The sequence below is a fragment of the Epinephelus lanceolatus genome, chromosome 20 (assembly GCF_041903045.1).
Source record: "Epinephelus lanceolatus isolate andai-2023 chromosome 20, ASM4190304v1, whole genome shotgun sequence".
NCBI classification, from domain to species: domain Eukaryota; kingdom Metazoa; phylum Chordata; class Actinopteri; order Perciformes; family Serranidae; genus Epinephelus; species Epinephelus lanceolatus.
The window spans coordinates 24,648,150-24,670,395 of record NC_135753.1 but is presented as its reverse complement, the minus strand read 5'-3'; the positions used below and the strand labels follow the sequence as shown (position 1 = coordinate 24,670,395).

Below are 22,246 nucleotides of genomic sequence, written 5' to 3'. Positions count from 1 at the left end.
TCTCTGAAGACCATCCCAGCAGTCACCACACCATGAATCAGCCCCGTATATCCTCTTGCTGCCACCATGCTTTCCTGCTGTCACTTTTTTCCCCCTCTCATTTATACAGATTTTCTATAAGCCGATTGAATGAAGGCAGGAATGTGTACAACGTATAAATAAATGTACTCCTCACCCACTGGTACTCATTATCACTTCCCCGCAGCCCCATTCCTTCATCCTTTGTTTACTCATCGCAACTCTGCTGGCAGCAAAAATCCACATACCAGGGACATGGTCAGATGCCCAATTAATTTTAGCCCAACCGTCCAAAATTTTGTTTCTGTACGGAGGATTGGGTAACCTGTTTGCATGGTTATCTGCGTGCGTTAGTGAATCTGGCGTCAGAGGAGAACAGAAACATTAAAAGAGCAAGCTTGTGACCAAATGGTGTTTAGGTATGTTAACGTCAGATCAGTGAAAGGCCTTCTCACAAGGCGAATCATAGGACTATCTCAGTAAATGGTGTCAATTCATAGACAGTGTATTACAAAACAAACTTATCTAGATTACAATCTACGAAGAGAAGACGGAAAACCATAAATTTCAAGCACACCAAAGAGACCTGGCAAGCTGGGTACAATTCACAAGAAATAAATCCAGAAAAACCTAATCTAAAAAAGTAGGCCTCATTACCTGAGAGCATGTCTAAAACACATTTTAATCCTGATACACTATGTTCAACCTGTCAAATCAAATCAGCCAAAATGTGGTCTTGCTGCAGAAAACCCAAGCAGCCACAGCTGACAATCTGGGAGACAGGGCCCCCAGGACCCAGGGTGGCTCAGCTGAGGACATTACTGCACGCAAAGCTACCCCACACACACACACACAAATACACACAATCACACACACAGTCTGGTGGCAGACAACAGTCACCCTGTCATCTTCGATTGCGGGTCGCTCATGTTGGACCAGCGACACCTCACACACAGCTCAGTGGGCCTCGGCCCCCCTGGTGTCCCACTGCCGCCACAGAAGGACTGTCAGAGAGTTACTTCAGCTCTGCAGAACAAACACAGAAATCAGCCTGTCTAAAAAGCATCTAGTGCTGTCGAAAAAATGTCTAAATATATCCCACTGCTGCAGCCTTTAATTTGTCCTTGTAATACCAACTGAGTGAGTGCAGATTTAACTGAGCAAAGCTGCTGTGACCTTGAAAGAGTTTGAGCAGAGAGCAAGGCGGGAAGTTTGTGCTCATAACTCATGGTTGTAAGGTTGACGGCGCTTCAAACGAGTTACCTAAAAATAAACCAGGGCAGTCAGCGAATATTTTAAATCTAGTTATATAATAAGTAAAAGTTCAGATTAATAAAATTACAACAAATTATTTACTTGATCTTGCTCAGTGAGACAGCACATTTTCAGCCTCACATTAGAGACAGAAACAGACATAAATAACAATGTTAAAATCTGCTCCAAGATCACAGGAGTGACACAACAGGACTTGACTGGTTTTTGCAATCAACAAATCCTCCAGAAAGTCGCACGTATATTTTCGCGTCTTCTGGACGTATTTTTGCAGGCGATTTTTCTCTGTTGCCGCCAGGGCGTCATTACGTTTTACCTGCTTGTTACACTAACCAGTATTCATAATCTTTTATTACCTCTGCTATTAACTTTTTTAAAAATTATTATTTATAGATTCCTTTATTCCATTGAACTGCTTGGCATTTTATTTAATCTTTGATTTTTATTTATTACTCATCTATTTATGTGTCTACACGTTATAGTATGTGTTACAGTAAGTGTGCAAGGCAAGCTGCTTTAAACAAATGGCCCCTGGTGGGATTAATTAAGTTGCCAGAACCTGAATAACTTATCACTCCAGCACCAGCCACAGCACAGAGGGGTCTATGGTGGTATTACGGTGTAAGACATTATTTTATCTGTTTATTTTCTAATGTGTAGGTATGTAGAGTTGGTGATTTGAGGTGGGACGCCTAATGGACAGACTGCAGTACTGGCTGGTATTGGACCCAGGTTACGATTTCTTCTGGACCCTGACCTATAACTGACAAATTATTGATAATTATTACATTTTGTCAGAGCGTCACTCAGTCAGTATGTTTAAATGCAGCTTTAGAAAATCGAATTATTGGCTTAGTCCGACTGAAACCGGAATTTTAAATGCATGTAAACAGCTTAGTCCGACTGAAATTGGACTGTCCGTAGCTCAACTAATACACCTAGACAATTCAATTAAAATCAAACTATTGCTGCATGTATCCACTTAGTCCGACTGGAGTCAGACTCAGACTCATTAAAAAGGACACAGCGCCGCCTATCGAGGTGGAGTCAGAAGTACTTGGTCAGAAATTCGATTTTCTCCTCTGCATGTTTACTCAGACAAGACGAGAAATCCGACTTGACTGATTAGCTGAGCTATGAGCTTAGCTCGACTACTACATGCATGTAAACGTACTGACTAACTCGAGTCAAAGGCATTAAAAAATACAAAGCCAAAAGAGTGGTTCATACTGTGTTTCACTTGTCACAGGTAAACAAACAAACCAGCTCTCTACCCCTGCTATAAAGTAACACATTACCTATTGGGTATGTAAATCATGCTTATGCTAAAATAAATATACAAGCAGTTATGTCTCGTGTTGTATTGGTTTGCCCTTTTATGGACATATTGCCTGAAAAATGAATATTTGAATAAATAAAAACAAGGTTATTATAGATAACCAAGGCTGGAACTGAAATAAAAATAGAAACTAGACACCAACAATGTTGGGTACTTATAAAACTAACATAAAATAAAAACACAGTAAGGGTCTTTAGTTTTAGTCTTTGTCAATTTTGTTAAATCTATCAACACAAAAAGCCTAAAGAGGCATTGGTGCATATGTTTATTGAGACAGGGACAATTACATGACTGTCAGCCAACTGCCTTCACAGAGTGTTGGCTTTGTATTGAAGAACTTCTGAAATTCTTCAATCTTGCTCTGCACAAATATCACCCAAATTATAATAAAAAACTACAACTAATACTGAAACTTTAGACTGAAACATAACATTTTTAAACAAAACTAAAACTAAACTTCACCTACAGTTTTTTTTTAGAAGGAAAAATCAATCGTCATTTTGGCCAATTCTGACGGCCCTTACATAAACCTGTAGCTAAATACGTGAACTAAGAACGTTACACAAGCTTTACAAAAAGCATATGAAAAGCAGGGTTAAACTCTGTACTCACTGTACTTTTGTTTGGTCAGTAAGTTTGCAATGCTGTATTTTTTCCCTTCTCATTTGGTTTAAGACAGTAATTAAACACACTGTAACCTAAGGGTGAAACTATCAGCAAAAACCATTTAGAGCCAACATGGAGAACATGTTGACAAACATCTTTGGCTCCAGGCGAGTTTCGGCTGGCGTAGCAGCCGATGGGCTAACATGTGTTTGGCAGATGGCACCGAGTAGATGGCACATAAGGTCAGAAAGAGCGCTCAGCTGTGTATCTCCCACACATACAGGCCCTCCAGGAATGTCTGCACAAGGCCAAGGATTATGGCACCGAAGCACCGTGGTGTGTGTGTGTGTGTGTGTGTTTGCACTTGTTGATAAAGAGCAGACCATTGTAAAAATTACACCGACAACACCTCTGCTCTCAATCATTAATGTTTACTGTCCAATGGAAGACTGTTCAAAGGTTTTACTCTCAGATCACCAACTCTGTGCCTTTAACACGTAGGTCATTAGCTCTCACTGTTAACATCCGACCCAAAACGTTTAAGATCCACACTTCCAACCTGAACTGGGAACATGACATGGTGAACCAGGAGCTGGTTCCCTTGGCTCTTCCTAAGTTAAAACTTGGCCTAGCTATAATGTAAGTGTTCACTAAATGGATGTGGGGTGGGTGATACATTGATTACACTTGATGTACTGTGGCTTGTTCCACATGGAAACTATGTCGCGAACATGGTGTATAATTGTCACGTCATTTTTTTAAAGCCATTGGCACAAACATGATTCATCACATGCACTCCCGCCCATCATGACCACTCCCTCCTGGGCGATAGTGTGTGAGCAAGGAAGACCAATGTTTTTGTATCTGCAGGGCTCTGGACCGCGACTATTGAGTTCCATTTTGCGACCATGGAGCACCAGTGTGACTTATAAATATTAATAATATATGAATATTCTGCTAACTGCTAATAGCTTCATTTGACTTTATTACAACAACACTTAATTTAACTTCACTATAACTGTACTTTATTTAACATTTATTATAACTGTACTTTATTTAATTTTTATAACTCCGCCTTAATTAACACATTTATAAGATTACTTTATTTACCTTTATGAAAACAGTACTTTATATAACTATTTGAAAATAATTTAACTCTTTTATGACAGCACTTTATTTTACTATAATATAACTATACTTTATTTTCCTTTCTTATAAAAGCACTTTACAGTACTTCATATAACTAATTATAAAAGGACTTTATTTAACTTTATTTCAAGAGTACTTTATCTAACACATTTTTAGCAATACTTACTTGCATAAATTCGACTTTATTATAAAAGACTTTAACTTTTTTTTATAGAAGCACTTTTTTAAAACTTTATCATAAAAGTACTAAACTTCATTATAACACTCCTAAACTTTATTATAACAGTACTTTATTAGAACAATACTCAACTTTATTGTACTTAATTTAACTTTTATTATAACAGTAGTTTAGTGTTTTAGTGGTCTACAGAAGTTTAGAGGAGATCTCAAACTACCGAGATATATATTGTGTATTGTGATGTAGCCTAAAAATATTGTGATGTAATTCACAGGCCATATCTTCCTGCTCCAAGAGGACATTTACACATTACTTAACTAAAATGGTTTTCCCACACAAACTGCCTCTCACACACGTATAAGTCGTAAATATTTACACGTACACACTGCCAGGTGTTAACTGTTGTGTAGCAGACTGAACCAACTGAGAAAACGTTAGATTGGTAGTGTGTATATTCTGAAACACATATTTCACACATTGTAATACGAACTAAAAAGTTATTTCTAGAACTTCTTCTACAGTTTGTGAGGCTACAGTGACTTTTGTTTTTACATATTTGATTGCTATTGATTGGAAAACACTACATGTTTTCTTGGAAGAGATATATTCATTACTTAAGTCTTTCATAAGTTTTAATGGTGTAACCCATTTTTTTATATATATATTTTTTCTTTTTTGCTCTTTGCCTTTATTTAAGTTTTTAGAAACAAGAAACATTGGGATGGAGAAGATGAAACATCAAAGTTTTGGCCACAAGTTGCAGACAGTCCCTTGAATCATTATTTATAGTAAACATGCTCACTATTGTTAGCACTGTTGCTGTTCAACAGTTAGCTGATTAGATTACATCAATTCTTTGATCTGTAACAACAAGTAATGCATTTTGGCATCATGTGTGTTCTTCCCTTAAGTCATTGTTTTATACTTATTTAACGTGGATGCTAATTAGGTGTCATAATCAATAGCGGACGCTCTTTTTTTCTTTAAATCTACAACATGTTTGATCCCTGACACAGAAACATAGAGTAAAACATTTTCTACTTAGTAAAGACTTGTGTTGCCAAAAAAGACAAAACCACAACAATACACAGCAAAACTATTAGACTAATCAGAAACACAGAAGTCATCATTGAACGCATGAATGACACTAATGTCTGTTGTGTGTTTGCAAACAACAAAGAGTCACAAAGCCGTAAATCAAACACACTACCAGCAAATTTCAAACAATAATAAATTAATCCAGATCTTCCGTATTTTTCATCAAGTGCTGTTTTGCCAAGTGCAACTATAATTCCTGCAGCCATTCATCCATAACCGCAGCTCATATCCTACATCTTTCCTTCATACATCATGGGCAGAGAGGAGTGGAGAGGATTTCCTCTGGCTCTTGATCTTAATCACTTACTCTGGTCTACCTGCCACAAACCTCCATGGCAGTGCAGATAACACAGGATATTCTCTTAGAGATGTGTAACCAAACACACTAGAGTCACCAGGCATTACTGCATGTGTGTGTGCAGCAACAGAGACAGGCTACAGGAAAAGTTTTTATCACATTACAATGTCTAATTACACAGATAAGAGTGCAAGGTGTGTGTTTGTGTGTATGGGTGCCAAGGCCAACATGTGGAATAGGAAACACGTGGCTCTCCGGTGAACTGTTAATTGGCAACTCAGAGACACGACACATCGATCTGAATGCCTGAGATTCTCCAGCACACCAGGGAACCTACTCTATCGACTGTACTATCGACTCCCAGGTAATTCTATAGGCCTTCTTGGCACGTCAATAACAGGCCCGTCCTCACAGCTGCCAGTGTCTGCGCACCATCGCTGCAAAGTCGACCAAATCTGTGACGCCTTCAGGCCTACTTTGTTCAAGAAGTGTTGTGGTTTGGGGGCTGCTGAGGGTGACCCCTTATTGTTAGGTGCTCCCTTTGTGGTCGCACTCCTCACTGTACTGAGAAGACGAAAAGAAAGGCCTCCTCTAACAGTCGGTCATGCCCCAGTGCTCCTGGCAACAACAGGTCCCGAGGACGCAGACCTGCCTGGCCTATATTGGCTTGGCTCTCAGTTAGCGGTGGCGGCACTAGCCCCCTGTCAGCTGTCCCATTCAGGGCCGGGCGGGCCCTTTATTAAAGCTTTGAAGACTGCTGAATAAAGGGGCGTCCTATGTTTAGATGATAGAATGTAAGCAACTGGTTTTCTGCTTGGGCAACACAAGACAAAGAGCCTCCTTCTGAGTACACGAGAGAGAGTGAGTGAGAAAACTACAGAGGGAGGGAGAGAGAAGGACGGGTATGCCACAAGTTTTTTTCAGGATGGGGATTACTTTGATGGATTAAAAATCGTAAAGCACTGGTGGCTGTGTGTGTGTGTGTGTGTGTGTGTGTGTGTGTGTGTGCGTGCGTGCGTGCGTGTGTAACAGAGGCTTGTCAAGGAGAAATGCAATCAGTGGTAATTATCACAGGTGGTTCTGATGCCCTGATGATTAATAATAAAGCCACAGAGCCGAGGCTGCTGTGTTAATTAGAGGATGAGATCCCTGCCAAATCTTCTCACAGCATGCCCTACATACTACACTATATACACTACATGCTACACTCCACTGAACCAGGATCAGCAGAGCCTAAAGAGCAGAGCCCGGCTGATATTATCTGTCATTATTGTGTTGTCACAGACCTATCAGCATCGCTGTTTATTGCATGCCGGCAAAAACAAACTGCAGAGTGGTAAACTGATGCAATAAATGATTTACTGACAGCACGGTTTTGCATATAGTTTTGGTTCATGTGTTTGCATTTATCTTTATTGCTTAAAGTAATTTAAATTTTATTGTTATTTTTCCTACAATCAACCTGTGCACTGACATCTATAGAGAAGCAAAGTCCCTCCCCTTCAGTGGACCACCAAGAGAAAAAAATGTATGTGTACGGTAGTCATCTGCGAGAGATAATAAACTTTTTGGTCCTGTTTGAATTGTGCCATGAATTATGCACGTCGGTTGGTTTAAAAATATTTTTGCAAGTCAAGAAAGTTGCAGTTTGTTTCACACTTGACGACAAACTGCAACTTTCTTAACTTGCATTATTATCTTTTAAACTGACAAAGAGCAGATGTGTAAGTCATGGCCCATACAATAAAGGTCCCCTGGGGCAGCGGTTCCCAACTGGTGGGTCGTGGTCCAAAAGTGGGTTGCGGGTCCATTCTGAATGGACTAAGTCTGTGCCATTTCCTGCTGTAAAAAGAGTGACAGACAGCTACTTAACAGAGACAGCAAACTAGCTCAACAACATGTCCAAACACAAGTATGACGCTGAGTATTTAATTAATTAATTAATGACCAAGGAGAAATCTGGATCCCGTGGCTGGACCAGTTGGGAACCACTGCTCTAGGGGACACCGGAAGGGGAAGGAAGCTTATTATTCTACTGCAAAATATCTTTGCCCAGATATATCTTTATCATTATTATTATTAAAAAAACAGTGTCAGACAATATACAGTTATCAGATTTGTATTATTCTTATTACTAAATAAATGTATCGCAGCATCAAGGTTAGTGTTACATCTAACATGCAACTTTTTTGAAGCTGAAAAATTGTGTGCGTTGCCACTGTATGAAACCAAAACTTGGAGAAGTTTGTCTAGAGGGCTTTCTGTCAGAAAGGGTTCTCCTATACCTTTCTCCACCAAAATGACCGTGTGTATGCTTGTTTTGTTTTTGGTGTTTCACATTCAACGTCACAGACAGCACGAAAAACAGATAAGTAAACAGTAAAAAGTAGCGTGAAGGCCTGTGAAAACTTTGCGGTGGTTACTTCTGTTTTTTTTTTTTTTTTTACATCTCTTACTAATTCACTCTCTCTTTCAAACTTGATGCTGATGAATTTAGAATGATGTTTGAGTGCTGCTTGGGTGGAGTCGGACAGTATTTCCACTTTGATCTATTTTTTATTTATCTACCATTTTCTGAAAGCAGGAGTGCGTTCAACTGGTGTGACACTCACCCTCCCTTAAAATGCATATACATATGTATATACACACACAGACATACCTGGTCATGGCTGGCTTGGAGGGTGCTCCCGGTGCCGTGGAAAGTCATTTGCACAGGGGAGAGGGTCAGATAGGTCACAAAATCCTTACCGCTCTGCGCATCACTGTACTGCACCTAGAGGAGAGGGCAGAGGTAGGCAAACTGTGTTACTTTAAAGTAAATACAGGAAAAGATCAGTCAAAGCACAAACCAAGCACCTCAGGTTTTCAGCGGGATACAGGCTTGTGTTTTTGGAAGTGCTTGGCTTGAGAGTAAATCTTGCATGTCTAATTGCCACCACAGAGCATTTGTGGACAATTACCCCACATCGTACAGAGATGGCAATGGTGGGGAATGAATGTAAGACTGTGCATCTGCGATTGAGGGGGGGCATCAGAGGGGGTAGTGATGACATCACTGGCGACCCCTCATCATGGGGAGGTTAACTCTGCAGGCATTCCTAAATGCTGTGCAATCAGGACTGTTATGACATGATGCTCCTCTGGGACAGTCTGCTCCTGAGATCCAAGGGCTTTGGTAATACTGCCTGCTTGTCTGCCCTACTTCTCACTGCCTCTCAGTCTGTGCACGCGTGTGCATTTGCATGTGTGCGTCTCTGTACGAGTGCATGTGTTTGCCTGGCCTACTTATGCCCAGGACAGCTGCAGGCATCTTAATAAATGGCATTAATAACTATGAGAACTGAAAGAAGAGAAATATTTGACTGATGCGGAGACACCCGAGTGAGACAACATTACTGATTCAAAATGCTGTTACACATCACTGAGCCAACCAAAAAAGCAAGCTACAAGGTATGGAAAGACATAGCAACGAAGATAAGACAGCTTCTAGCTACTTCACATACTGCAATTCAGACTCCTAGTCAGGCATAATGAAAAGGGGTTTTCTGAGCCGTGATGACTGGACTTGTTCCAGCCAAAATAAACAAAATGAATACCATAATCATAACACATAAATCCATTTCACATATTTTTGTAGATCAATGTATGATTTCTATAACATAACCAGAAAAGTGTCCTCAGTAGAGTGCAGATCTGCACTAGGCAGCCGATCTAACCACAGACACTCTGGACAACGCTGCAGCAAGTTTCAAAAGCTAATAAAAATAGATGCCGCGTGTATTTTTGACAGAGCCACGGCACGTTGCACAGAGTAGACTGAGTGTACTGCTAATAGGCACTGTATGAGAAATGTAGATACCATGTAATTATCAGGCGGATTGTGTTTTTATTACCTACAACACAGCCACAAATCTTTGATCCATGTCATTTATACCCGAACTTTGAACGACATTACCTTTGTCTGTAGGCTACAGCACAACAAAGCAGGAAGTAACAACAATAAACACTGTTAAAATAGACCAAAACAGAAATCATTTGACTATAAAGCTAAATGGCAGAAGCACAAATATCAAGGAAAAATGACCAAATCAACAAAATCTGCAAGTCTACAAAATCAGGTAGGCGAAACACTCCCAGTGTGGTCAGAGCTGCACTTGGTGGAGTTGTCCCTCCCGGCTCCCTCACAGCCAACAAGGTGGTGAAGATAACAAAAACGGACACTAATTCATCTCGTACCTTGCCTAACTTGTGAATCGTAACATATAATAAATGGAATTAATCTTCAGATACTCCTGTTCAAGATGAGACCAAACTGCCTCAGCAGTCAGTGAAATGGTAAATAAAACAGGTTTTTAAACAATTATGAATCAGCACAACCAAACAGGTCCCTGAGCATATAGTCATACATGTGCACACAAAATATTAGGCTAATTGGTCCAGTAGTTTGCGAGTCTAGATGTGGACCAACGGATGCACACACACATGATTAAACACATGATCCCCTTTAGGATTGGGCCTGGCAGAGATAAAACTATCGTAAGTACTATTCGGACGGGATTAATTTTACATAGGGATGTGGACTAATCTCAGTTTACCAGAGGATGTCTGTAATATAAATGTCCGATTCGCACGGGACAAGAAAACTCCGTAATTCTACCAGAGATGGGAGTGGTAACTCGCTTTGCGCCCTGGCGTCACCTCCCTGTCGGCATGTGCGTGCTACGTTGCTTCCTGTAAGCATCAGCTGAAGGATAATAATAATCAATGATTAGCCCAATATGAAATTGTGTGTACACAAGATTAGCAATATGGATTTATATTAGGCCTACCTAACACAACCAGAAGTCTCGTGGCTCTGAAAAGTGCTTTCTTCTCGACCTTTTTGATTGGTCTCCCACGTAGGGCTATGCGATCGTTAGAGGAATGTCCACTATCACGACTGCTGACAAAACCGAATGCTTCTTGAAGGGCCTCCATCATTGAAAAAACGCGGAAAAATGATTGTAAACAGGACGTGACGAAATACTTACATACATTTTTACAGAGGATCGCGTTCGCACAGGATTAATATTACCCGAGGTATTTTCTCTGGACCCTTTTACAGAAGGTAAAAGTCGGCGTAATTTTTACTGACATTATCCGTAATGATTACAGACATGGCGTGTTCGGACAGGACTAAAATCCCTGGTAATAATTACTTAACCCCACGTCTCCATGTTAAACTAATCCCGTCCAAATATGGCTATAGAAAAATGTCTTGAAAACAATTTGATGTCAGTGTGTGGTTGTTGGTTTGTCTCTGTGTTTTTTTGTTGGCTGAGAAGTTTTAAGTTATTACCGTCTTTAAATCAACAGAAAATGCATGTCACAACACAAAAGTGTGTGTGTATGTGTGTGTATTTTCCTTGTGCGCATATTAACTTTACTCACTGGATCAAAGTTTCATCTATCCTAGCCTACACTTTGTGGGCTAAACATGCTGGACTTGTGTGTATGCACTTGCACGCACACAAGCCGCTGTATATGGTCTGTGACTGAAAGCTTCCAGAGCAGGTTCTGCGTCTCTCTGAATGAGTTATGAACATATGTGGAAAAGTGTGTGTGTGTGTGTGTGTGTGTGTGTGTGTGTGTGTGAGAGCTCCAGCCAGCCAGACACATGGATGTCTGCCCATTAAGACACAGACCCATCATAACATACACAAACACACAGAGATATGAACATGTGCATGCTGGGATATACACGAACATGTGATGTTAAGTACAGTGTGTGAGAAGACACACACACGTACTGACGTGCGTGTGCACACACACCTGCTGATGAGGAGATGGGCCCACAGTGATAAATTGTGGAATGCTATCTGTTATGTGTATGAATGATGAATGTAGTAAAGTGAGCCGTGGAAAAAGCCTTCTCTGACAAGTTAATCTCCAATAAATTCTCCAGACTTCAACATTAAGGCAAGAGGGAGAAAGAGAGAGGAGTGGAAAAAAACACTAGTAGGGGGACTTTTTAGGGGTTAGAATATAATTGTTTGGGAACAAGAATCCTATTTCACAAGTTTAAAAATGAATGAATGTAATCAAACTACAACTTCTTTCATAATCTTCAAACTGTGTGTGAAGTCGTCCAGGGCTGTGTTTGTGCTTGAGAAGATACAAATCTTTGTGTGTGTGTGTGTTTAATTATCCCATACACTGCTTCATTTAGGCAGTAAAAAGGCCTATGGTTGGGAGCCTGTGATATATGGTGTAATCATGCTGTCTGATCAACAGGCACTTCGCTTGGTTCATCTATTGCGACCTGTCCGACCTCCAGCCGAGGGTGAGGCCCTTCGACGGCGCTGGAGGAAACAGACGCTCTCTCTCAGTCTCTCATTGTAAAGAGATATATGCTTGGATATATCAAATTTCTGATATTTTTCTCCCATTGTCTGTGAGTGTATATGCACACAAGCGTGTATGTTCAGTTGATGGAAACTACCAATCACATGCGAGTATCTTTGACCATGAGGGGGCAAAGGTCAGGAGGTCCCTTATGTAATGTGAAGCTTGTGCAACCACAAAACAATGAAAGATCTCTTTTGGTACAGTTGACATTTATTATTAAATAAATGCAATTATTAGATTTAGCATCGGGCATTTCATAACCTAACATTACGAAATGTTATTGAATGTTTTTAAAATCTTTACGAGCACAAGGTTTGATGTCAGTGTTTTACGTCTGTTTTTAATGGGCAGCATTTAGTGCGAGAAAATCAGGAGAGTGAGACCCTTTTTTCTCAGTTGACAAACTAGCCTATAGGAACTGTTCTGCTGTTCCCATTTCTGTACTTTATATATTGACTTAATGCTGTACATTCTGTTCATTCTTTGTCACTGCCACGTTTGAAATCCTTTAGAGGTTTCCTCCACTTGGCAATGACAAGAGATCTGCCCACTGCTTTGGTCCAGATTGAAACATCTCAACAACTACTGGATCGATTGCCATGAAATCTGGTACATACGTTCATGGTTCCCAGAAGAAGTACCCTAATGAATTTGGTGATTCCTTGACTTCTTCTCACACCCCCATGGGGTTGAGATTTGTGGTTTTAGGTGGCATGTTTCCTCAGCTACTTGCTGGGTTGCCATGAAATTTGGTGCAGACGCTCATGTTCCCCACTGGATAAGTTGTAATCACTTTGGTTGTCCCTTAACTCGACCTCTAGTACCATCACCAGGTCAAAACATTTTGAGTTATGACCAAATACCTGCAAAACCTCATTCTTAAACAGCCGCAGCAGTACTTTATACTTTAGTAGCGTCGCTCTAAGCTTATTAGCATTGAATTCAAAGCACTGCTGTGCATAATACAGACTACCAGAAGTGTTAGCATGGCTGTAGACTTTGAGTCTTAAGTTAGGTTGAGCAGTATGCTCTTTGGTAGTAACAGGAGTAATTCCTTCTTTCTTTTCGGCTGGGTGGTAGTGGGCGGGCCTTATCAATGAACCCTGTGGCTCAGATGAGATGAGGCTTCTGGGTAACAGAGACCATTAGGGATATTGGTGCTGAACGACCTTGAGAGTGAGAAACCCGACACCAGACCAACTTGTGGCCTTTGCCAGGAGAAGTGAACACCAACTACCTCCAGCTTTGTTCTGAACCAACAACCAACTCCACCATCAACGACAACAAAACTTCAACTACAATATTGTCTACTGACACCAGGTTGGATCTAGCCACTGTTGCTGACCAGAGGTAAGCTCACACGCCTCCTGCGAGCCAACCTTCTTGCTGAGGCACACTTTGTGTTAGGGAGAGACTTGCTCTAGAAACGCAAGGAGCCAAGCTAACAGCACTTGTTACCTCCCTTGCCAAGGAGGTTGTGTTTCAGTTCAGTTTGTTTGTTTGTCTCTGAGCAGGATAACAGAAAAACTACTGGCCTGATGGTCATGAAACTTGTAGGGAGGGTGCAGCCTGGACCAAGGATACACAAATTATTTTTCTACTTTCGTTAGCACTGCAAGACAGGGCATTTGGTCTTGGCGGAGCTCTGCACTCTTCTAGCGCCCTTCTAGCTCCCTTATGTGCTTAAATTTTCCTTTTCTTTTTCCTCATTTTCTTAAAGATCTTGAGCTTGGTCTGGACAAAATGCTTTTGTAAGCCTGTAATGTGCGTTGACACACTGTATGTGATACTGGGCGATACAAATAAACATGACTTGCTCCAGACACCAGCCAGATTATGGTTAAAACAGCAATTTTGGCAGATCATCAAACGCCACCTGGAGGTCTTACTTTCTTGTTGGCTTTTTGATGAAATAGTCAAAGTTCCTGGTTACTTTGGGGATTTTCCAGCAACTCTGACCTGCAGGCAGGAAAGAAAGCTGCCTGTGTGCCAGCATCAAAGAACATCATGGCATCATCTCATTTGCGATGATTTAGCGGAAACTGAAATAACGAGCATCTTAAAAACAAACCGTCTATTCTCCCGTCCAGGCCGTCTGTTTTGAGTGCATGTTTGTATGCATCTGTGAGAGCATGCATTCTAAACAGGCCTAACTAATCATCCCAGGTCCCAACTCAGAAAACAGCCTCTAATCCACTTCCTTTAAAGACAAAGAAGCAGGAAAGTTACGCAAGGCCTGCGATTGATCGGCGGCACTAACGTGGAACGACCTCTGACATCTGGCTTCTAAAGCTGGATGGCTCCTCTTCAAATGCTCCTCTTCATTCAAACAAACACGAACATGCACAAACTAAGAAGCAATCACAGTCATAGCACTCATGAAGACATGCTCTAATTTATGTTAAGTGCACAAATATGCATGCACACACCCACCAGCAGGAATCCAAACAGACACGAATAGAGACACGCAAATACACAGCGGATATAGATGCAAATATCCTTATCATTAGGACTGTCTTACACAACACTGCCAAGGTAACTGCAAAAACAAACAGTTATTAGGTATGTTGTCATGTTACTCAAGTTAAAACCACGAACACAAGTACTGCAGGACTAAGAGCTTGATTCCAGACTATGTTGAGTGCAGGCTGTGGAGAATCAAGGAGCACAGAAATAACTTTGACTTTACTATAATAAACAAGTCCTGTCAGCTGAAGAGCGCTGTCATTGTTGGTGAGAAGCAATTAGAGCCCAAGCCACTTCAGTGGGGACATCAGGGGTCAAGAGTGTTTATATACCTTTCACTTCTCCTAATCGCAGAGGTTAAGGGCAAACAAAGCTGCCACTCTAAAAATTTTGAGAGTACTTTGCCCGAATCGCAGAGAGAAATCTTAATGAGACAATGTGATCTCTAAGGAAGTCAATTCATTACGAACTTAGTTTCATGAAGCAGACTTTCATGAGGAATGCATGTCTAAAAGAACTGCCCTTAACGACCAAAAAAAACCAGACACCCAGTCTTGTATATTTTATAGGTAAGAAAAGCTTTATGCCTCTTGATCCACCTACTCTCTAAACTGGCCTTTAATTCTCAACAGAAGGATATGCTGCACAAACACACTCCTTTGAAATCAATTTGAAGGTACTAAGATCTGCCGTCTTGTCGGGAGTTAGGTGAGAAGATTGATGCCACTCTAATACACATTAATAAGGAAGCTGCAGCCATTAGCCAGTTACCTTATCTTAGCATTAAGATTGGAAACAGGATGAAACAGCGATTCTGGGTCTGGGACAGGGCTAGGCTGTAGTGAAGATATCGCCAAGCCCTAACCAAGAAAAGACAATGCTTGAGATATTACAATAACCAAAATCTAAGACACTATCTAGGGTTTGATTTACAGTATGTGAAACAGCAATTTTTTGCCAAGATATCAAACAAAAGCCAGAGACTGTTAATTCACCACCTCTAAGCAGAAGGCAGAAGGTAATGTTATCTCTAAACCTGACCGGGCAAAGCCTCTCTTCCTGTGGGCAGCTGCCTGCGACTCACTCAGACTCACCCTGAGTCTGGGTCTGCAGCTGCCTGTACAGGAGAGCAGCATGAAATCCAGGAGTGCTAACTGTGCAGCTAAAACTGGGAGCTGAAATGTCCCCAGAAGAACACTGCTTACTGACTGACAAAAAGGAAACAAACAAACAAAAAAGAAGATGGCTTGACATGAAGAAGCTAACACGACTGAGGGGTGTTGGACTGATGATTTAAGCCCCGAAGATATCGCCAAGCCCTAATCTGGACAAAAAACACTGCTCCTACCAGCACCTCTAAAGCTCATTAAAGCCCTGTTTCTACCGAGAAGTACAGTACAGTACAGTACAGTACAGTACAGTTCAATTCAATTTTTTCCATTTCCACTGTGAAAAGTTGTGGATGGTACCAACAGAACGGTTCCGCATCGTCCCCATTTTTGGTCCCCCCTCTGTTGGGGTACCTAGCACACAGATCTGGTACTAAAAGGTGGAGCTGTGAACACTGCAGTCTGTTGATTGGTCAACAGAGGACGGTCACTCTGCTCAGGGCTGAGTTGTGGCTGGTTTCAAAGCTTATGTAACCACTGTTCATATCCTGGAGAGCTTTATTAGTAAACTGTAACTATAAAATGAAAGGATGTTTTGCTGCCTCTCACAGCAGCTGGAGTCTGAGAAAAAATAACTTCAAATTCACTGGGCCAACTGCCGGCAACTTTTAAGGTCAATGACATGCATCCATCAGCACACCTTAAATTTCACTGTGACAACTCTATCACTTTACTTTTTTATATATGACACACACTTTAAGTGATGAGTGGATCTTCAAGCGTTTATATATATTAATTTTGGCTGGGTTATGTGAACTGCATATATTCTAATCCTCACTTGGAGAAAAAAAAAAAGCGTTGCAGAGCATTGTTCCTGTGGGCTACAGCAACACTAAACCCCTGAGCTTGCCTGAGAAGGACTAAATGCACAAGCCTACTATTTTTTTTTTTTTTAAAGATATGTTTTTGGGCATTTTAGCCTTTAATTGATAGGACAGACAAGTGTGAAAGGGGGAGAGAGAGGGAGTGACATGCAGCAAAGGGCTGCAGGCTGGAGTCGAACCCAGGCCGCTGCGGCAACAGCCTTGTACATGGGGCGCCTCCTCTATCCACTAAGCCACTGACGCCCAAGACGCACGAGAGTGGTGGTGGGGGGGGTGACATGCAGCAAATGGTTGCAAGCTGGAGTCAAACGTGTGACCGCTGCAACGAGGCACTGCCTCTGTACATGGGGCGGCGGCACTATCCACTACGCTACCGACGCCCCAAACCTACTATTTTTAAACTTCCCATGGAGAGAGACTCACTGCAGCTTGTTCTATTTTGTTCTGAAAATGCTGGCATGCAACCTCGCTCTGTGGACGATAAATGAGGTGCAGACTTCCCTCTGTATCATGAGCAATGAGGAAATACAGCGCATGCTGAACGAAGCAGTGAGTGACAACAACCCCGCCCACATTTAAGAGGTCTGTTTGCAGTGGAAACGCTAAACAGACCTAGGGTCTAGGTACCATGTCTGAAGGGTTACTTTTGGTTCCAAAGGTACCATACCGAAAGTGTTTGATGGTAGCGGGGCTTAATTAATTATTCTTGTGTGTTTAATTTATGCAAAACAAACTATAAAAAAATAATAATTTGTGGTTTTAGGAGGATTATGTGCTGGAATCGGTCTTTGTCAGGGCAGTGATATCTCTGCGTCTTGTTGCTTCTGTGAGGCTGCTGAGCTAGGTGGATTTTTTTTTTTTTTTTTTGCCTCTGGACAGTGCCAGGCTAGCTGTTTCTACAGCAACTGTTGTGCAGATAATGAAGTGCACTGTTTAGATTCCAAACAAAGTGCCAGGTTAACACACCCTCCGTCTCCCCATGCTGGGACTGTGCTGGCACACAGCTGTTATCACTGCCTAGTGTTGAGAATAACATGAAATATGATCAATACTATCAAGATACAGGGAACAAAAGCAAATAATAAAAAAAAAGATTATGCTGCATATTCAAATTTGCAATATGCTGTGCTGGCACTTGAGGGTATTTGATTTAAAGGTTTGCAAATGGGCTTGATTGTGGTGTAAAAACATCATCACTCAGTTTTGCCAAACACACACAGACACAGGCATACGCACCGACACGCACAGAGAGGGCCACCATGTAAGCAGAGAGACTGTGCGCCGAGCCAGCACAGCATTAACGGTCTGATTTATACCACAGACAAAACTTGTTTTCGAAGATCGCTCTTCACACAAATATGCCGCAGAGAGCAGCTGGAAGCCATCACCCTGCCGCAGAAATCAAACGTGGTGGGATTAGCCACCCCAAAATGTATTTTCTAACGCAAATCCCAGAGTAAACAGAGAGTAGAGGAATGAGACGATGACAAGGAGGTTGGAAACAAACTGTTAGAGTCTTTGAACGTTTGTACCAGATCAGGCGTTTGATGTTGATACAGAGAGATGAGAGTCAGCGCTGGAGATCAGGAAAGGAGGAGGGAGCAAAAAAAAGAGAGGGTAGAAAGTGCCAGGCAGGGTACAAGGTGTAGTCGGCACCATCTGAAGTGGATTTCTACACAGCCAAAGAAGGAAGCGGAGAGAGAGAGAAGAGCAAACAACGTGAAAGTGTGAGAAATCCTGGGAACTGTACTGAATGGATATCAACACCAGCCACCCGCCAAGGATAGTGTTTTCATTAACATGGGATTTCCAACATGGAAGTTCTGATTCCAACACAGCAAAGAGTACAGCCCTCCCTTCTCTCTAAATCCATCTCCCAAGATAAGCCTGTCCTGGACAGATAACATAACTCAGCTGATTGCTATCTCTGCGGTGTTATTGCATTTGGATTTAGCAGGTGGACAGGACTGATAGATACAGTAGATACCATTCAACTCTTCCAGACACAACCTGGAATGTCAGAGTGCAGTATGTTGACCTTTGATCGCCATATGCAAGAGGATATTAACAATTTCTGAAAAGGTGCAATATCCTATGTCACCAAGAGTTAACATCTGACCCGTATGAACTCGTGATGATTCACTGGTTGGACTTCTCACAGTGCATCTTTAACGTCACACAAAACAGCGATCCTGCACTCCTGATTTGAGAAATCCAGCTGACTATAAAGTTATGCTTTATGCAGGTCATCAAAACTCAACAGGCTGCTACAATGCACCAAGTGATTCTGTCATATTTTCCATTTGCACAACACGTCCTCAGGAGGGATGTAATTTGTAATTCATGCTAAAAAGGTGCTACATTCAATGTACATGCCAGTTACTTAGGAATATGGCTTACTGTATTATGCACTGCAAAAATAATGAGATCCGTGCACAATGTTCTGTGTCATATAGTTTTTTTATGCACCTTTGGTTCAAGAAGGTTCATATCTATATGCAGTATAACCAAATGGTGACAAATCAGCTGGTCCTCATTGTGGAGATGATTTAAAGCAGGACTTTATGTAACTTTTGAAGACATAACACATTCATCCTGTCACAAATTAAAGGCTGAATTCATTAGCGATAAAACACGCCATTTCATGCTTCAGTACACTCAAAGATTTGCAGCAACAGCCTGATGTTAATTAGCATACCTTGTGTAAATACTGCTGTATAAGGCACATTACTGTGTCAGTTTGCTAACTTAAAGGTGAACTATACAACAATTGTTGGTCACTGTTCAAGGTTCAAACTTTGCCCCTCCTCCCTATGCTGCTTATATGTACACTAAAGCTACAGTTGTACAAACGATACAACTGTTACTGACACTTTAACAAGCTAATAAAGCTAACTGCTGGCATCTACCTGTCCAACAGAAAACAGGCCAACTCTGCTTTACTCTTCATCCCTAATGTCTCCTTCAGTGCTCGCCAGTGAAAGTGAAAGAAGTCAACTCTAGATTCACTCTTGTTTTGGAATGACCTTTGTCCACGTGGCATTTCACCTTGCTGTACCTGTGCCCACAGTTTTCGTAGTTTCCTCTTGGATGAGTGCTGCCACTACCTGCTCAGTATCTCACCTGTGCACTGTTTTTGGCTTGGGGCTACAGCACCAGAAACGCCCTGACTACAATACAGGCAAAGGGCGGAGTCTGTGCAGATAAATATAGTGCTACATATTTTTACAGTAGTGGGTCATAAGCAATAATTGACAGGGATTACTTCTGTATAGTGCTGCCCTCTAATAGTCGACCAAATGGTAGTCGACAAAAAAGGTCATTAGTCTGCAAGATTTCATTGGTTGTTTAGTCGCAGAAAAAACAATCAAACAAACACATGTGAAACTTAATTAGAAGCTGTGCCTTGTCAAAATATATCAAAGCCTTTATAACCTGATCATATGGGAATATAATTTGAAAGGACAGCCACAGGAAGAGGGTTAATTTCCAGGGCTGGTACCTGCGGTTATTCCACAGGCTAGTTAATAACACGTCGGGCAGGAAATCCAAAGTGTGGGATCATTTTGAGAAGGTGAAGGACGAATCCAAGGTGATATGTAAACTCATCTTCATTGGTCGACTACAAACATGACGTATCATCTGAAACATGGAAGTAGCTACATGCCCATTAGCCCACAGCGTCATTAACAGGCGGCTCGCTCAGTGTGTGACGTGCACTTGTAGATAAAATATAGACCTATATTAATAGTAGTAGTAGTATTAATTAGTACGGTTTTGTATTTCTCTGTAATGTAGCACAGTGTTAACAATGTTACTGATACTATTCTTTCTCACACCTTCAACTCAAACCATTGTGTTGCCCCACCCAAAATATATAGTTTAATAATTAAATTAATATCATGAACATGCGGGCGACTAGTCGACTAACGGCCCTAAATGACGACTTTTGGTCGACTAATAATATTCTTAGTCGGGGCAGCCCTATTTCTGTATGAATCTATATATTGTTTTTTAAAGAAAATCCTGCATAGTATGCCTTTGAGGATTCTTCTCCACTTGTGCTTCTGCTACATTAGTTTAGCATTTTAGCTAACACCTAAGCAATATCCTCACTGATGTGCAAAGGTTACATAGTTAATTTTGAACTACTGATAATTTATGATTGATTAAGATCCCGGATTTATGGGTTAAACAAAGTGGGTCCATTCATCTCATAAAGAACTGATGCACACATAGTCGGCTGAAAATCTTTTCTGAGCCAAAGGAAATACAAGATCATCTTTGTCTGTAAAAAAGGAATAAATGTGTGATCACATCAGGTTGCACACATTCCCATCATGCTGGTCACTGATGTAACTGTGGACAGAACAGACACTACTTCACCGCTCTTAACCATCAGTGTTTGAGGAATCATTCTCAGTATTGGTTCCCAAATAAAAGCAGCATGTGATGACACACACACACACACACACACACACACACACACACACACGCTCACTCACAGAGACACACACTGGTCTTTTATCCACACTTCCTCTCTGTCTCTGCCCCTTTCACTCCCCTCTTCTTTCTTTATTAACTTGCTCAACCACTAAGTAACTCCACTGCCAGTCCACATTCAGACATGGACAAACAGACAGAGCTGCTCTGATAAACATGCCATTCTTCCAAGAACCAGGCAGGTTATTGGAAATAAAAAGCAAAAGGAAAAAATAAAGGCGTGAAAGCATGACGGAGAATAAATCAGCTCTGAGGCAGCAGATTTGTCTCAGTCCAGGTGTGTGTAACCGCTCCATTTCAAGATGATGGAAGTAAAAATCGTTAGATTTCCATCAGTCGTTGATCTTCTATATAAAAATCTCCGGCTCGCTTTAAAGGGAGGCAACAGTTAATGATCTGAGGCAGTGGCAGTCTGTGATGACTCTATTAAGTAATGTGATGGCAGAGTAAATGGGCAGCTGGTGACTGCAATGCTGGGGTCGAACCCTTCAGCTTCCTCAAACCACACAAACGGCGAGATAAATTAGAGCTGGTTAATTTGTGTGAGAAAGGGGGAATAAATAAGAACAGAGGAAGCAATTATGATGGAGGTGCAGAAAGACATTAACCAAAGACAGACACACAGGGACAAAGAGAAAGAGGGAGAGTCTGTTACGTGGCTCTTACTCAGTACTTCATCCTTGGTCCATGTGTTGTCTATTACCTCCTGCTTCTTTGTTTCTGCCCTACTTCCAGCGCACATACCCGCCGTGCCAACAACACGCCAGCCAAATTAATAGGAAATACACACACACACACACACACACACACATACAAACACACTGGAGTGAGTGCCAGCATCCTTGCTCCAAGCTGGCGTGAGTACAACACACTGTTGCTTATCCCGTCAGAGCTTCCACCAGAGGCTATTTTCCAATCAAATCAAAAGAAGGGCTTAGC

General features: G+C 41.4%; 1 protein-coding gene across 1 annotated transcript in view; it reads right to left on the bottom strand.

The window, feature by feature from the left end:
* The window catches only part of stau2 (staufen double-stranded RNA binding protein 2), a 128,972-nt gene that overhangs the window by 31,812 nt on the left and 74,914 nt on the right, over window positions 1-22,246 (bottom strand). Inside the window, exon 13 of the mRNA XM_033639159.2 lies at window positions 8,618-8,731. Coding sequence (XP_033495050.1) covers window positions 8,618-8,731 — 114 coding nt within the window. The remainder of the gene's footprint in view (window positions 1-8,617; window positions 8,732-22,246) is intronic.